This window comes from Sinocyclocheilus anshuiensis, unplaced genomic scaffold (genome assembly GCF_001515605.1).
Source record: "Sinocyclocheilus anshuiensis isolate Anshui unplaced genomic scaffold, SAMN03320099.WGS_v1.1 scaffold735, whole genome shotgun sequence".
In the NCBI taxonomy this organism is placed as follows: domain Eukaryota; kingdom Metazoa; phylum Chordata; class Actinopteri; order Cypriniformes; family Cyprinidae; genus Sinocyclocheilus; species Sinocyclocheilus anshuiensis.
In genome coordinates this window covers 1,711,489-1,728,798 of record NW_015548245.1, presented here as the reverse complement: position 1 = coordinate 1,728,798, position 17,310 = coordinate 1,711,489, and the positions used below count along the sequence as shown (strand labels likewise).

General features: G+C 39.0%; 2 protein-coding genes and 1 non-coding gene across 3 annotated transcripts; 2 read left to right on the top strand and 1 right to left on the bottom strand.

Moving 5' to 3' along the window:
* On the top strand, positions 1-10,432 carry tm6sf2b (transmembrane 6 superfamily member 2b). The gene is made up of 11 exons (XM_016442613.1): positions 1-89; positions 247-367; positions 2,419-2,522; positions 5,094-5,191; positions 5,282-5,385; positions 5,721-5,803; positions 5,882-6,006; positions 6,099-6,200; positions 6,293-6,385; positions 7,895-8,014; positions 9,690-10,432. Exons 2-11 carry the CDS (start codon positions 282-284, stop codon positions 9,897-9,899), a joined length of 1,125 nt encoding a protein of 374 aa, XP_016298099.1. The 5' UTR covers positions 1-89; positions 247-281; the 3' UTR covers positions 9,900-10,432.
* A 989-nt stretch (positions 10,433-11,421) lies between these two features.
* On the bottom strand, positions 11,422-11,494 carry trnaa-agc (transfer RNA alanine (anticodon AGC)). The gene has a single exon. It is a non-coding gene; the product is annotated as a tRNA-Ala (tRNA).
* Positions 11,495-11,915: 421 nt separating this feature from the next.
* Positions 11,916-17,310, top strand: LOC107655176 (hyaluronan and proteoglycan link protein 4). The gene is made up of 6 exons (XM_016442598.1): positions 11,916-11,983; positions 12,095-12,191; positions 12,685-12,793; positions 14,634-14,996; positions 15,086-15,388; positions 16,303-17,310. The coding sequence occupies exons 1-6, from the start codon at positions 11,916-11,918 to the stop codon at positions 16,656-16,658; spliced, it is 1,296 nt and encodes a 431-aa protein (XP_016298084.1). The 3' UTR covers positions 16,659-17,310.

Genomic DNA, 17,310 nt, shown 5'->3' with positions numbered 1-17,310 from the left:
TTTGGCTCGGTTATTCTCCTACAATAACGTGGACCCCACAGGGCCATTGTAAATTGGGTTATGCACAATTTTTGGAGAGGGTGTCATTGGTAAGTAGATGTTTATTTTTTTGACTATAACACAAGAGACCCGCATAATATTTATTGACTTGCAAAGTCCCCAAGACTTTCAAGCGTAAATTCTGATGTAATAGTGATATATAGAATTGAACGCTAATATTGTTAATCTTACTCTAACAACTTGTAGATTCTCTTCTGTGGAGCCTTGGACTGAATAACATCATGGTACAGGAGATCTGCGTTTTTCTATTTTCCCTGACGGCTCTTGGTGTCCTTTATACTATGAACAATGTTCCAGCATTTCAAGAGTGAGTATTCTTGTAAGAATAACCTCTTTGGTCACATCAATTGCATTTGTTTAATAGCAGTCCATCTTTATCTGTACTTTAAATTTGACTCTTATTTAGACATTGTTATGGAGAGCATAGGTTATAATATAAGGATAATTAGTAGACTTTAAAGCAGCACTATGTAACTTTTGGCGCTCTAGCGGTTAATAAACAGAACTGCACACATCCCGCGGAAGAACATACCAACCGGAGCTACTTCTCTAAGTTTATGTCTATGGCGATTCACGCAGGTATGTGTTACTCCGCAGCGGTGACGACCCGACCAGGCTACAATAGTCCAAATATAAGTTCTTATTATAAGTGTACCGTAGTGATTCGGAATACATGATGTACTCGCTCATTATATACATTTTGCAAATTTTGAACACAGAAAAAGTTACATAGTGCTGCTTTAAGGAATAGTGGTAGAATTCATTTTGCATGAATCATCACATTAAACATGCTGAACTTTAAGATTATTACTCAAATGTCACTTATTTCTTTATCTCTTCCACTTGAGGGCAGTGAAAGCATATGGTATTATTCACAAAATAACAGACAGACATTGATTTAAAGCATTTCTGTTATTACATTTCTGCCAAAAAAAAGAAAAAAGTAATTGATTTGTTCTAGACTTAAACTACTGCTTTTATTGATAGAAAAAAACAATAGGTTTATTATAATTACTATTATTGTAGAAATTACAGCCTGACAGAAACAGAGTATTAAATTCACAACATTACACCCATTTAAATGATGTAGGAGCTCCAAAGCAATACAAGGCAAGAAAATTATACACCACGCTTAGACATTTGTGTGCACATCTCTCCCCAGGCTGATCACAAAAAGAGGCCCATTTAAATTTGAACAGAAATATGACTGCCTGAGATTGAAATTGCAGTCTGCAACATTTGAATTGGGAGTTTCTGATATTCTTCAATTGAAGGTCAAAGGTAAACTACAACAATTATGCTGCCTTCACATGCTATCGGAAATCTCCTATCTCCCACTTATGAAGCTCATAGCATTCAAGTGCTTTGTTGTCAGAAAGAATCAAACGTAGCATCCCATTGGTTGACAATCATTTAAACGTTCACCGCGCTAGATAGTCAGATATGATTCTGGAATTTCGGTAAAATTCATGCTTATCTCACTGTTTATAAAACATACAATATACTTCAAATGATTGTTCATATATAGCCTATAAATATGAACTATTTTAGCGACAAGATAAAGTGATGTAGTCGTTGTGGGAAAAAAACTAATAAAGAATAGCACCAATATTTATTCATTTAAAATGTGAAACAACCACAGTCTCTGTTGGAGGCTTTATTGACTCTCATGTCGGCAATAAGACATGTTCTCTGTCATCCAACAGTAATCATGTCTCAGTATGGCAGGATGGTTGTCATGTGCTCTGCCATCTCATTTGGTGCTCTGGGTGTTGGAATAATTACAGTTCTGCTGCCAAACCATTCATCTCTGCTCACTTACTGAAGACAGGAAAGAAAATTGCCTATATAGGCATGTAGAAATTGGAGACAAGACGTTATGCAAAATGAATCAGAAATGAATTTATTAAAGTATGGTGTCCTTCAAGATAGGCTTGAAGGGCATATTCTTGATTAAATATTTAATACTTATCAATACTACTATAATAATAGTAACAATAATAGGTATATTTGTTAAAAAAAATGGTCCGTTTCAAGCGCATCCAAGCTCGCAGCTTCCTCTAGTGACCAAAATCTTGTTCACTGTTCCACTGCCTAATCCTGCCACTTTTTGGCCTTTTAATTTTCCTCATTCTTCCTCATATTTCTGTCTTTCCTTTAAAACACTTGTCTTTGTACGTCGGTGTTGTCAGAAGAGAAATTGCGAACATTTCGCACCCTGCGAACTTATGAAAACGTCAAATGCGCAAAATGATTGACATCTGACCACTTTTTAGAGTATTTACAGACTATGTTCAGTCACAGCAAGTTAAATCTGATATTATGTTCACTCATGTTCGTAATATTTTGGATTTACAGGCCAGTGGTTATTCTGGAAACTGGGGTGGCTGTTCTTGTGGCAGTGTTCCTCTTGGTCTACCTCGCTACTCGCTACAATCCTCCTAAAGATCCTTTGTTCTATGGTATGAGCTCTGACACTGATTTGATTGGTTAACTCTTGAAATATGCAGCATATCCTCATTCCTTTCTGACCCTCAAATAAATAAATCACAGATGACCAGAAATATGATCAAGTCTCAAAAACACCTTCATTTTCTTTTCTGTTTAAAGTCACATACATCTGCATGAATTACTTAATTGTTTTGTTGCTGCACTGAATGAAGCCATTTAAACTCATCTGTGGAATGCTGACAGTGGCATTTCATTGACATTTCCTCTCACTGTAGTAAAGGTTCAGGAATATTCCACAATTTTGTGAAAAAAAGGGGAGGTATTCTTCTGTGACACATGGTATGTCCACTATTGGTGGATAAACTTAAAAAACCAATCTGAAAAGTATACGCTTTATGAGAGGTTAGTTTCAAAAGTCCACAGAAGTGCCTATAGCTGAAGAAACACCAAGCGAAATCCCCAAATCAATAAACACAAACTCTTTTGTGCATTGCCAAATCTGCTTTGTATTTGGACACAATAGAAAAATGTGAGCTTTCGCAATATAATGCTAGAAATTCAGCTTAAGATAGCAGTGTTATTATGGGTTAGAATGACTGAGAGGTGACAATGTCATCTGGCACAGCAAGTCATTCCACCCCTGCCATGATGAAGGAGACGATAATTCCATTATCGCACCTGTAATGCAGGTAAACTAAACCAAGACCCCTACGGATTAAAAGGGCTCATGGAGAAAAATGGGAAGCGAGAAAGACGGAGAGTGAGAATGTCAGTATCAGACTGTGCATCTGTGCTTGGTGGACAGCAATACAGCACTTTTCTTTGAGCCTTTATATCTAGGAAGCTGTCTGTCAGATACTCGTGGGTGCTAGAAGAATGACACTGGATATATCTAGTCTAGCAATCCAACCATGAAATTGGATATAAGTATTTGTTACAATAACACACCTGTCTTTACTTTTACACCCATGGTTTCCTTCACAATAAACTACGAATTCCATTTTGAAAACTTTGCTTGGAAAAGAAGATTATTAAAGGAATATTTCACCTAAACTGAAACTTATCAGTTAGGCTACTTACCATCATGTCGAGCTTTTTGGAGCTTTCCAGCTCTTGGTCACCATTTCTCTAGTCTATATGAAAAAGAGCAGTGTGAACATTCCCCTAAACTTCTCCACTGTGATCCATGGAAAATACAAAGTCATATGGTTTTGGAAAGACATGAGGGTGAAGTAAATGATGACAGATTTTTCATGTCTAGGTGAACTATTCCATTAAATCTAAGTCTGAGCTTTCAGGGGTGACATTTACAGTAATTATTTTTGCCTCCACCCTTAAGAATTTTCCTTCTTCATGTCCCCTGCCACTAATTATTTGTAACCCAGACGCTTAGGAAATGCAACATGGGGTATTCGCTGTCTTCGCAAAGTGCCCTTTTGGCACAGCTGCACTTTAAACCTGAAAAAAGTCCACCACATGGCTCCAAATATACATTTCTTGTTCACACCTCCACTAGCAGATATCATTATCCTCTTCCACCTTGCCAGAAATCAAGAGTCGGTAAGAGTGAAATCTTTTTAATAAAGAGAGCGGGAATAAAGGTAGGCTAGTTAACTCTTGATAGGGCAGTTGCAACATCTTATTAGTGAGGTGTTTCTCTCAGCACATCACAGAAGGCTTAGAGTTAAAGATGAAAACATTTCAATTCACTGTTTTGAAAGCACCAAGGAAGACCTCATAATCCCACTGGGTAGAGATGTGTTTTCTTGCAAAGCCTGCAATTAAAACTGAACAAAGTGACTGAAAATTTCTCTTTCATTATAGACAAGAGCAGTTTGTCACTTTCTGAGGAAGAAAATGTTCTATTGTTTGATTTCAGACCAGTTTTGCATAACGTTAATTGTATGTGATATTTGCATACAAGAATATGTGGAAAATATATAACCATCTTATCATGTGACTGACTGTACAATATTCCACTTATTTCATGACTACTCGCCAAATAAATAAATAAGTGTATGTTTGAATATTAATTTTAGTTCAAATTATGTTGTAATCCTACCTGTATATTATATAGTCTACAACGTAGCCTACAAAACAGTCAACCAAGATGACTGATATACAGTGCAGCATTGCTATCAATGGCAGATATTAGAAATGAGACCACGGAATGTCACAATTGACCAATCAGAATCAAGTATTCCAGAGGGCTGCACACAAATGACCAATCAAAATTGAGTATTCCATAGGACCGCCCACAGCTGACCAATCAGAATCAAGTATTTCAGAGAGCCACCCACAACTGAGCAATCAGAATCAAGTATTCCATAGGATCACCTTCAATTGACCAATAAGAATGAAGTATTCCATAGGACCACCCTAAATTGACCAATCAGAATCAAGTATTCCATAGGACCACCCTCAATTGACCAATCAGAATCGAGTATTCCATAGGACCACCCTCAATTGACCAATCAGAATCGAGTATTCTATAGAAATATCACCACAAAAACAAATACATTTCAACACTATACAAAAGAACAGAGTTTTATGGGGTATACATAATCATTTTTTTTGTTTAGTTTTTGCAGAGTTTTCCTTCACGTGTGTCATTGACCTCACGAGCGCTCTAGAGTACGATGGCTTCACTTCAGGGTTCATGGAGTTCTACCAGAAAACAGTCAGTATCATGAAGAGAAAGCCAAACTGATGTTATCGATTAGGCTACCTAGTGTAAACCTCTCTGACGATGGTTTTGCTGGTTCTCCAGGGGGAGCCGTATCTCGGCACACCATATGCTATCATGATGTGCTACTGGGATGGTATAGTGCACTTCATCCTCTACCTGATGCTAATACACCGCATGTCAAACAGGTTTGTAAATTATGTCTACTCTGTACGCTATTCAGTACTCTAATAAAAAATGTAAATAAGTTAGCCTGTTCAGAACATAGACTATGGTTTAGCATTTTTAAAAAGTTATTTCATGTTTTTTTGTTCATTAAAATTTTTTATTTTTAATGACGATGTAATATGACTGAATCAACATGACTACATTAGGTTAGACCCACAAAAATATAATTAAAGGATTGGATAATAATTTTTAAGGATTGGATGAAGTTGAAATAAGGCTTTGACACTATCTGGCAAGAACATGATATGAAAGTACATGCTGGATTTTCCTAAATTAGTGTTTCCTATCATCCCAGGCAACAATACCGCACATTGGGTCTTTTCTGGGCTGGATCACTGTGTGCCAACATGATTGTGTTTGTACCTGGAATCGTGGTTGGTGAGTCAAAGTTAAAAACGATCACAAATTCCTGCTGAACACTACATAATATGCTTCTCAAATAAATTTTATATGCAGGTAAATATGGCTCAGAGATCCATCCTGCCTTCTGGCTCAACATGCCATTTCTGTTGGTGCCCATATGGGGAGCAGTTTCCTTGTTCTCCAGGCCAAGGGATATGCCTCTTGTTGGCGCATCCAAGGTGAAGAACCAGACACCATTGACCTTGGTCAGTGGTTAGTATTTTTCTTACAGAATCATTAACATTTGAACAATGGTGTTTGTATTCATCAGGCTGAACGTGAGCAGAAAAAAGCCTTAATCTGGCGCCCCCTGGATCTTCTCTTTGTGGTTTATCTAGTGGCTGCCATGGGATTCACTATCTTTAGAGGACTGGTAAATTTGTGCTCACCATACATTTGCTTATAATCTCCATAATTCAGCCAAAATCTGTTGGGACAAAGAAACTCACATCTTTATCCATACAGGCCGTACTTGATTGCCCGTTAGAAATCCACAACAGATATGTGACAGAGTATGAACCATATCTGAAGGATCCTGTGGGCTTCCCCAGAGTTATGGTGAGTACATATTCACATACTCTCAAGTAATCACATTCAGTCAGTTTCAGGCCAACACATTCAGGCAGATCTGCTCATGGCAGCCCTCAAGCATACTTTGCTTCTTCATACACAAATGAGAGTACTTAATACACATAGTGCACAATTTGCCACACCACAAACTGTCAAACACATCTTACCAGCAAACATACACTCTATATATATATATATATATACACCTTGCTACGTGTACTGTGTTAGGCTAACTGAGACTTGTCATTTGCACTTATATGTTGTTGCTCTTGTGTTAGATTTGACTGCTTTTATTGTCCTCATTTGTAAGTCGCTTTGGATAAAAGCGTCTGCTAAATGACTAAATAAATAAATAAAAATACCCTAAGCTTTACAGCATTAAGCTCCTCTAAATGACAGTACATTATATTCTAGATAGGTATTACTCATCATTAGCACTCAATAAGATGGGTGGCTTATTGTCATCTTGGTAGTCCAAGAATATCCCCACTGTCTCAACCGAGCACAAAGGTATTGAGGGTACCTCTGTGTTTGTTTAGATTGGTGTTTTAGCTTGGTCAATAGGTTATCAAAAGTCCTTGTTCTAGCTGGAACCCAGGCACAATGGTGGCCCATCGATCAGGCAGGAGATGTGCTGTGAGAACTTGATAAGCTAATCCCACCCATGAGTCCTGGCTGAGCCTCTCCATCAACTCAAACAAGGAGAGAGTGTGACATGTGTGGTAATGTGTTTGATAAGGAATGAGGGCGCACAAACACGTATGTTTGTACAGAGGCCATAGACCTGCTTTGATCGCATAATACCCGTGCACTCGGGGACACCCAGGTGTTGGTGAGAATATTTATACAGTATGTATTGGGCAGGGTAAATTCCTTGTAATGTTTCTACTCAAATTCTAATTCAACATCTGTGACTGATATATATATATATATATATATATATATATATGCTTACTTTATGTTTGTCATTTTTAACATTAATGTACTAAAAAATATTTGTAACTTAATATACATATTACTTACATAGATATATTTTATTTATATATTTGAATATGAATATTTATTTTAATAAGTTTTAGTGAAAAAAAAGAAGTCCCACACCTTCAGTATGATTATCAATCAGGCAATAAAAAGAAATTAAGGTGTAAAGGTGTACCTGTCATGTACAAACATGACTTTCACAGCCTGTTATAACTTTCTTGAAAGACACCACGTGCTATGCAACACAAACAGGCTCTGTTTAGGTTCTAATCGTGGGTAATGCTTTCATGTTTGTGTTTGTAAGCCTCAATAAGTATGAATGATGGTGTGAACTCAATGCAGTCGGGCCGATCTGTATTCAGCGGGAGTGCATTGCTGCGGCAGCGCTGGTGCCCTTGGGGATTGAGTTGGACTGCATTAATTTGCCATCAAAGCACTGGTGTGTAGAGGCAATGCGTGTAGTGTTGACACACAGATTGAAATAATACTTGTTGCACGGTGTCTTTTCGTCTCCAGATGTTGCTGCTCCTATTCCATGCGCTTCCAATGCTGGGTTCATTTGCATATGGGCTTTGCACACCTGGCTGCACTTGGATGCTTGATTGGACGGCATATTTTGCAGGTGCTATTTTACAGGTAAGACACGAAAAACTTCTCCAATATCGAGTCAAAGCTGTGAGAAGAAAGCAAGAAAACATCTGTTAGAAATTGTAAATTATATGTCTAAGGTTCAGGTTAGAAACAACCGTTGAGGTATACTGTATTTCCTCCACAGTTTCTGGCAGAATCTTGAGATTTCTGTCTACTGTATGCTGATGTTATAGAAAGGGAACATCAAACAGTATACCACGATCAAAGCCTTGGTCTGAACAAGCTCATCCAGCACCCCTTTAATTCCCAGTATGAGGCCTGAGCAGTCAGCATTCCTAATCAAAGACCTCCAGTAGAACAGGACTTCACTGGGGTTTCTCTAGGAGTTTCACTGTAGATCTCCAGCTCTACATACTAATGAACGCCTCCTCAAAGCTGAGAGGATGTCATTGCAGTCTATTCATCTCTACTTACCCATAGGCAGAAGCCTCTAAAAATAAATTTCAAGGTCTTGGATAAGACCTCATTGTGCCCCCATCATTGAACTTTACACAAGTACAATGTAAAACTAGATTCTTGCATTGCAGGTGTTTGGCTGTCGAGAACTTGCAGCCACAGTACTAGGATTTGTGTTCTTATGTGGATGCTATGGGGTGCGTTTCCCAAAAGCATTGTTAGCCAACTGTGGTTGCAAGTTTCTTCACCAAAATAATCCAATGATTCGGTGTTTCCTGAAATCATAGTTCCAAGGAACATTCACAAACTGTATCGCACTTGCATGGTTGGAACAACAGCTCTCGGCCTGTGGTTAAAAGCATGGCATATTGTAAGACATGTTGACTTAAATAGATTGTATATACAGCAGCGATTTTGAATAGTGCAAATGTGCATAAATATGTCAGCCAGCGGTGTCCAATCCTGGTCCTGGAGGACCACTGCCCAGCCGAATTTAGCTCCAATCCAAATGAAACACACCTGAAAGTAATCAACGTCTTCAGGATTACTAGAAACTTCCAGGCAGGTATTTTGGGAGCTAAGCTCTCTAGCATGTTGACCCTACAGGACCAGGATAGGACATCCCTGCCATAAGCAAACCCTGGAGTATGACATAAAATGGAATAAGCACTGAATCAAAAACATCGAATAAAATGAAATGAGGGGAACAAATATAGTAAAGTAGTCCTCAGATGCCATGTTCATTACAGCAGCATCAAATTACGATGTGGAGAAAGCTTTTGAAAATGAATGAATCAAATGTATGCGAATTAACCCGTATGTTAACCTGATTTAAAAAAATGAACGGCTTTCTGTTGTTTGTGTAATTTAACTAAAAATAATTGAATCGATTAATTTGCAGAAGTTATTGCTCCACCTGCATGTGACGTCCTTGTTGAACCAACATGATTTAAACAACAGAGATCAACCATATAACTACATTTTGGAATCAGTTGTAGACTATTTAGTTAATTTATCCAACGATGCATCATACCGTGGTGGTTAAGCAACAAATTACGTTGTTGTTGTACGGGAAACGAACCCCTGGGTGGTTGCATATTGGCACAAGTCAGTGGCCAAAAGTGGTTTCTGTAAAATATGTGGTCCTTCCTTGAATTTAATGGATTTTTCGCTTGCTTTTTCATTTACCAGGTGAAATTTGTCTTATTGATTAAATAAAACTCTCACCCACAAAAATAACATCTTGTGCTTTTGTCCACCGCAGTGCCAGTGGTCTCATATTGGAGCGTCACTGCACCCACGCACTGCAGAAATGTACAGGATTCCCATCACGACCCTGGTGCCCGTCCTCCTCCTCAACCTGCTGTATGCAGCTGGTCCTATACTGCTCGCCCTGCGTTGCAAACGAGAGCCGGACTACTTCCTTTCCATTGCACCTGTGGGTCAAACTAACAATGAGAAGAAATTAAGTTAAACCGATTGAGAAAAACAAAAACATTGACCTTAAAGGGATAGTTCACACAAGTATTGAAGTTCCGTCATCATTTACTCATGCTGGGTGAAATATTCCTTTAGAAAAAGTGCATTTCAAAACAGATTAATTGTGTTTAATTGGCACAACTGTGTTCGAGTGGGTTCCTGTTAATTTGGTAATCACGTAGGTTAGGACCTTGCCTTTGAAACGTCTTGATTGTGTCAGTTGCCAGAGCTACGGCTGTTACTGAATTCTTCACGAGAAAAACAACTTTAAATTGCATGAAGCTGAGATCATTAAACCATAGCTCGTTCTACCTGTCTTGAGACAACAAGACCTTTAACACTGCAGTTTATTAGCCTTCTGTCCTTCACTGTAAAAATCTCATGTGCCGCAACTAGAGTTTTCTTATTCTGATGTATTTTCCTTGTTCTATCCATCTGTTCTACACAAATGTCATCTTAAATGTAATGCATGCCAGAACTTTCTCTTGAATAATTGAATGGTCTCATAGGTAATAAAACTTATCTCCATCTGGATACGTTGTATGTATATGATCTAGTCAGCAGGGTTGAGTTCTACAACTATAACCTTAAAAGCAATCCTTGCTCAGCAGCTTTTTCATGCTGATGAGGAGCAATGCACAAAATTTCTGCTTGCACACACAAACAGCACACTGTGTGGCATCAAACCAGTTCCAGTGGAATTAGTACAGAAATATGTCAAGCTACACGAGAAAGCCTAGCCTAGCGGATAATTTCAGTGTTGACATAGTGGAGACCATAATGTATTATATTAAATATTTCAGTATAGGGGAGACTAGGGGTAATTAGCACCTTTTTACTCAGGTTTGGTTTATTTTTGAATGACAGTTATAAATAAGCTTGGACACACTGAAAATTATTGCTTAGGAAAAAGATACAGTTCATTAAACACATAATGACAACAATAGCAAGTTGTCACAATGAAACTTGCCATTGAACAGCCTATTATTTGCTTTATAATACAACTGATACCTCTAAAAAAGATGTAACAAATGGTAAAGATGCAGTATTTAACATACAAAACGTTATCTGTTGGGTTGGCCAGCAATGTAATGTATAATACTTAAAACATGTAACAACTCGCCTTTTTATTCAAAATACCTGTCATCGGATCACTTAAAATTGCCTATAATAACCACTCCAAAACATAACAAATAGGCTATGTAGTATGTACCAAATACATATCAAATCAGTATTAATAAAGTCGAGCTTTGAACGGAACAAAAAAATATTCCACATATTATTGTAATTTATTACAATAATAATGTGCACAATACTCTAAAAAAAAAATCAATAGACCCTAGGATATGTAGTGCGCTATTCTGTTAGCCTACATGGACACTTTACTGCTTTTTGCATACATTTCTTTGGATAGTCTAGCCAATTTAGTCTCAGTATCTTATAAATACTTACGAGCAGACACTTAAGTGTTAAATTAAAATGTATTTATAACTTTTAGAACAGGAAAAAAGAAACATTGGAGAATGCGGGCATCGATCCCGCTACCTCTCGCATGCTAAGCGAGCGCTCTACCATTTGAGCTAATTCCCCTTCCCTCGTAATGCAACATGACTGCCAGTATTCAACATGAGTACGCAGCTCCTCTACGCGCCTCATTAAAAAATAGTATACACTGCATTTATTAATTGTGCACCAGATAAGACATTATATTAACAGTTTCACGATACGCCATTTACCAGATATCCAGAGTCAAAACATAGCCTACTTGCAAAGTGAGTTCACATAATGCACGGTAAATGGGCCGAAGTGGTTAAAAATAAGTTGTCGTAACATTATTTGAGGTTAGAAAGTTATTAAAATAAACAAAGTATTAAAGCTACAAACAATATGCAACGTACGCAGCCGTAAACAAAGCTATACAAATAACGTTACAACTTTAAAATACAGCGTCCGATAAAAGGACGCTGTACATCAGTCTAATATTAAGAGCTTTTCTTCAGTCGTACTGTAAATGAGAGAGTCTTCCACTGCTGACGCCGTCAGCAGCAGTGTGATGAGCCGCGACAGACGAAATCTGCAGTGAAACAGAGTCAGAACCGCGACAGCTGCACCGGAATGCGCGTCAGTGCACTGGAGCAATAATAACTTCATACGACTGAGCCGCGACAGACGAAATCTGCAGTGAAACAGAGTCAGAACCGCGACAGCTGCACCGGAATGCGCGTCAGCGCACTGGAGCAATAACTTCATACGATCTCAACATAAAACGCGTCCTGCCATGATGATGGTGAGTTCAGATTGCCTGTGTGTGGGTTTTACTGTTGTAACCTTGATAATGCACAGTGCATTGCGGTAGGGGATGCTCAAAGATGCTGTGAGGGGAGTTGAGGAGGATGATGATGATGCATGATTCCGTTGTGTCGTATATAATATGTTTGGGCTGGTGTCAGTGCTGCAGTAGTGTGTGTATGTGTGGTCTGGATCATGTTACATAAAAGAAGACGGAAAAAAGGCCCTTATTTGTGAAACAAACACTGTGTTCAAACAAGCAGAAAATCTGATTTTGTATTTTTTTGGGCATAACAGACTCTAGACTCTGAACAAAAAACACTACCTAATGTTTGCAAAACTGATCCAAAACACATCAATGCAATCCATTTAGACCAGATATTGACCACATGTCAGTATCTGCAGATCTGATGTTGTTACATGCAAAGATGAATAAAACCAAACTCATTTGTGTGCAGTGTGTGAAGTCAAGTTCTGTTTTTTTGTTTAAGATCTTGTGCTTGGAAACCATTACCTGCACACTGCTGTTCCTTTCACCTTTTGTGACCACCTACCCAGCTGACTTGGAGAAAGGACGGAGGAGAGTGGTTCACGTAATGGGTAAGAACTTCTTCTGTGCCACTTTATTCCAAGTGTCCCAGATCACAATGTACACAAGGCAAATCTGCAAATGCAGCGTAAGCAGAAGAAGGTTATGATACCTACCGATAACCTCCAACTTGCAGAAGAACATTCTGGAACCGTGTTAAGCATGCGACCAACAAATAAATAACATTATTGTACAAGTACATTGATATTCAGAGCACTTAATGTAAATTTTGACATAAAGACCACTCCACCCACGAGAGTCATCTTCAGTGTATAACCTCACTTCAAAAGATTAAAAAAAAAACTCTTACAAACCAAAACTGTAGTGGCTACTCAAAGTTAAAGTAGGATTTAAAAGCAATATGCAACATCTGATAGTTGTTGCATATTTATATTGCAGGTAAACATACGTTATAATCAGTTTCAGGCCAACTAGGTCGCTTTTCTTCATTTGGTATTAATTTTTATGTAAGCAAGAAAAAAAGGTCTATATAATTGCCAATAGCTGTTGCACTAGCTGTCTTCTCACAGCATGGTCCCAACATTTAGTTGGCAGCTGCAAATTACTTTCAAAAAGTCTGTGGTTACAGTGACATTGCTTTTAGTTTAGAACCCTTTGCCTCTGATGAAATACTGGTTCTTTAGCTGTCTCTGGCTGAATTAATAATTGGACATGTTTGGCAACCCTGCTTTCAAACGAAAAGGTGCTTTGGTAACAAACATTTAAGAGTGCCAGGTATCCAGCTGACAGTTTAAATGAGCAGATGTCAAGGCTGATTACGGCCCTAGAGGTCTGTCCGGAAAATCTTTGATAGCTATCAGAGAAGGTGTTGTTTGATAGCTGTGGTTCACACTCTTAAGACTGGGTGGCTTGGAGATCCACTCGTCACTTTCAAATCCAGCAATGCTTCAAGTGCCTTTGAACAGCCTTCAGACAAAAGCAAAGGATTTTGTGGGAAATAAAAGAAAAGGTGAAGGATTTAAGCATTTTCAATGTATTTTTTAATGCCATAGTTATTCAATTTTCTTAGCTGGTCTTAAGATCAGATGCTTTTTTAGTGCAACAGGTAAAGCTAAGGTACTCAGCAAGTGGGCCGCATCTGCATTACAATTGGCACTCTTAAAGGATATTTATGCACTATGCAGATTTTAGACTGATGTGACATGTCAGTTAAGTTCACTCAATTGAAAGGGACGCAACACAAAGAATACTGAAAGATTTGGCTATATTTGAAATGAAAATGACCCTATTTGCATATGAACTGCATGAAAAAGAAAACCACCAAATTACTTTTCCACAGTCCCACAACGTTCATTTTCACCCAAACCTTATTTGGCAAAGTCTCAAAACCTTTAAGAAAATTTTTGTTAAAAATAGGGAATCAACGTAAACTCAGCACAGCTGAAACGAGGATAGGGGCATGGGAACAACGTAAACTCAGCACAACAACGTAAACTTATGTCTTGTTTTTAATTCTATACATTTGCCTGATGAAGGTCAGTGGACCGAAACGTTGCGTTTAGTTTAAGAATTAGCAAGTATTGATAGTGTGCGGGTTCGTTACTTATTTTTGATTCTACTTTTAGTTAAAAATAGGGTAAATTCAGGTGAAATGGGTCACTTTTTGACAGTCATTCTCAATGTCAAAAATTCAACTGTAATTCATATTCAAATATATAATTGCAACACTTTGAATCTAATTCAGTTTGAATGTGGCCCTCCTGAAGTTTCTGAAATTGAGCATGGTGCTAGGAACTTGGCAGTTATGGCACTGATTCCCAGGAACACACTGATAATGTTACCTTAAATTCATGTAGCGTAAAGTAGAAACTTCTTTCTCTTTTTCCTTAGGGGACGATACTGGGGCAGTGATAGTCCAGACTGCTCCAGGTAAGGTGGTCACTCATCGTGGTGGCACTATCACCCTTCCCTGCCGTTACCACCATGAACCAGAGGATGTCGACCCTAACCGCATCCGCATCAAATGGACGAAGGTTTCCGATGCATTTCAGTTTGAAGACGTGTTTGTTGAGCTGGGGCGACAACAGAAGGCATTTGGGTCCTACCGTGGCCGTGTGTCTCTGGAACGGGCAGGGCCAGGAGATGCTTCAGTTATTATTCACAACATCACCTTGCAAGACTACGGCCGTTATGAGTGTGAGGTCACCAATGACATGGAGGACGACACGGGATTTGTCAATCTCGACCTTGAAGGTCAGGGAGCTGGTCTTGATTGTGGTAACTAAGATTGAATAAAGTGTCATATTTCTACTGAGCCAACTTCTCTAAACCAATTTTCAAAGGTGTGGTGTTCCCATACTACCCTCCATCCGGACGTTACAAGCTGAACTACCACCAGGCAGAGGAAGTGTGCCGACAGCAAGATGCAATTCTGGCCTCCCATGCACAACTACACAAGGCTTGGCTTGAGGGGTTGGACTGGTGCAATGCCGGCTGGTTAGAGGATGGCTCGGTCCAGTACCCCATCTCCCAACCTCGAGACCAATGTGGCCGCAAGGATAGCCCTCCCGGTGTCCGCAACTATGGCTACAGGCACAAAGACGACGAATGCTATGATGCTTTTTGCTTTACCTCGAACCTCAACGGTGAGTGTTTGCCTAAGGCGGGATTGCTTATTAAGCGATCTTTTCCAGCCTGAGGCTGTTGGACCAGGTTCCTGTTGAGAAGGTCCTCCTGCTTCTCTTTTCACTGCCTTCCATTTGATACTGAGCAATGCATCAATTCCTGGAAAATTGGTCAAATCAAATCAGATTTCAGGGAAACTATGATTTAGTACAGCTTCTGGGGTGCAAAGTCACTTTGTGACCATGCAGGAATAATAGGCACAGTTGAAAGTTGAATTGATTTTGTCCTCAGAAAGAAAACGGTATTTTTGGCCCTGGTTCAGACCATTTGTTACCAAGTGCTGTATGATCCAGTGAGTACACAAGACTTTCCGAGTTCTTCAGACCCACTTACAGTCAAGTCATTGAGAGCCAAAAGGCTTTTCTTTTGTCCCCAAGTGGGCTATTAGAGAGGACAGTTTGTCTTGAAATCTTTATAGCTAGGGCAATTTTCAATAATACCCCTACACTGACCAGCTGCTGGAAATTTACAGAATGGCCCAGTGGGAAATATGAGACAATGTGCTGCCCTAACAAACAAAAAATCAATGAATGACTTCTGAAAAACAGGTGGCAGTCTAAAAATGTCTCTTTCTTTGTCCTTTACTTTTTTTCTGGTTTCTTTCGACTCACCCAGCCAGGCCTGAACAAAAATGCATTTTTATTTCATCATGATCAAGGAAGGCTTTGAAACAATGATCCAAATTTCCAGACCTTCCAAAGTGAAATATCTACTTTGAGGAAGAATTTCATGAGCATTTCTGACAGAACATGTTGCGGCATTCAACTGGAAAATGTTTCTTTACTACTTCAGCGTTTCAGACATTTATGGCAAGCTGTTGTATAATCTTCTAACAGCTTTTGTTGTTTTTCATAAAATTGTGTTTCTGTTGCAGGACGTGTTTACTTCTTCAAACGTTTTAAGAAGGTAAACTACCTCGAGGCGGTAAAGGCATGTCAACGTGACGATGCAGTGATTGCCAAGGTTGGACAACTATATGCCGCATGGAAGATCCAGCTCTTGGACCGGTGTGAGGCAGGCTGGGTGGAAGATGGCAGCATTCGTTACCCCATCGTCAATCCTCGGACCCGCTGCGGGGGCCCAGAACCCGGTGTCCGAAACCTAGGTTTCCCTGATAAGAAGTTCCGCCTCTATGGAGTCTACTGCTTCCGTAGGAACACTGATGTCCAGTCAACACAGGCTCCTAAAGAGACCATAACCAAACCGGCTAACAGCACCAGAAGTATCTGAAAGTGCAAAATACTAGTTACTAGCATCATGGCTTCCATGTTTGCCAGACAAGGCTTTTTGCACACCTGTTAGGCTACTAGGCAGCTTGGGTAGCGCTGAACTCGGGGCATATTTGAGCTTGTATAATTTCACTTACTTGCTTGAAATGAGGTGTCAATCATCTATAAATTCTTCCCTCAGAAACATTACTAGGCAATAATATGGCACAATGTATTAGCTTAATTGTTTCACAATATACCCTGCATGCAGAGGAAACAGAACTTAGCATTCAGGTTTTCAATTTCTTTTATTTTACTGTTTCCCACTGAAGACAAAAGCAACTTTAATTAGCGCTAAGAAAGTAGGAAAGCTAATTTAGCCTTATAATGAGTGCAGCACATTAGCAATAGCCCTTACTGACCTGATGATGAGAAAGTGATAATGGACAAAAATTGCATCAGATGCTAGCATGAACCAGCTTGCTTATTAAAATGAACTTTCACAGTTGTTGCCATCTAAGCAAGTAGCAAAACTGATTAGCTTTGCCGATTACTATGCACATAACACTTGACACTCATTTTTGATACATTTTGAATGACCTTGCAAGCAATAACAGAATTAGGCATGACATTTTCTAGATGTTTATTACAGTGATAAAGCTAAATTATTGTGA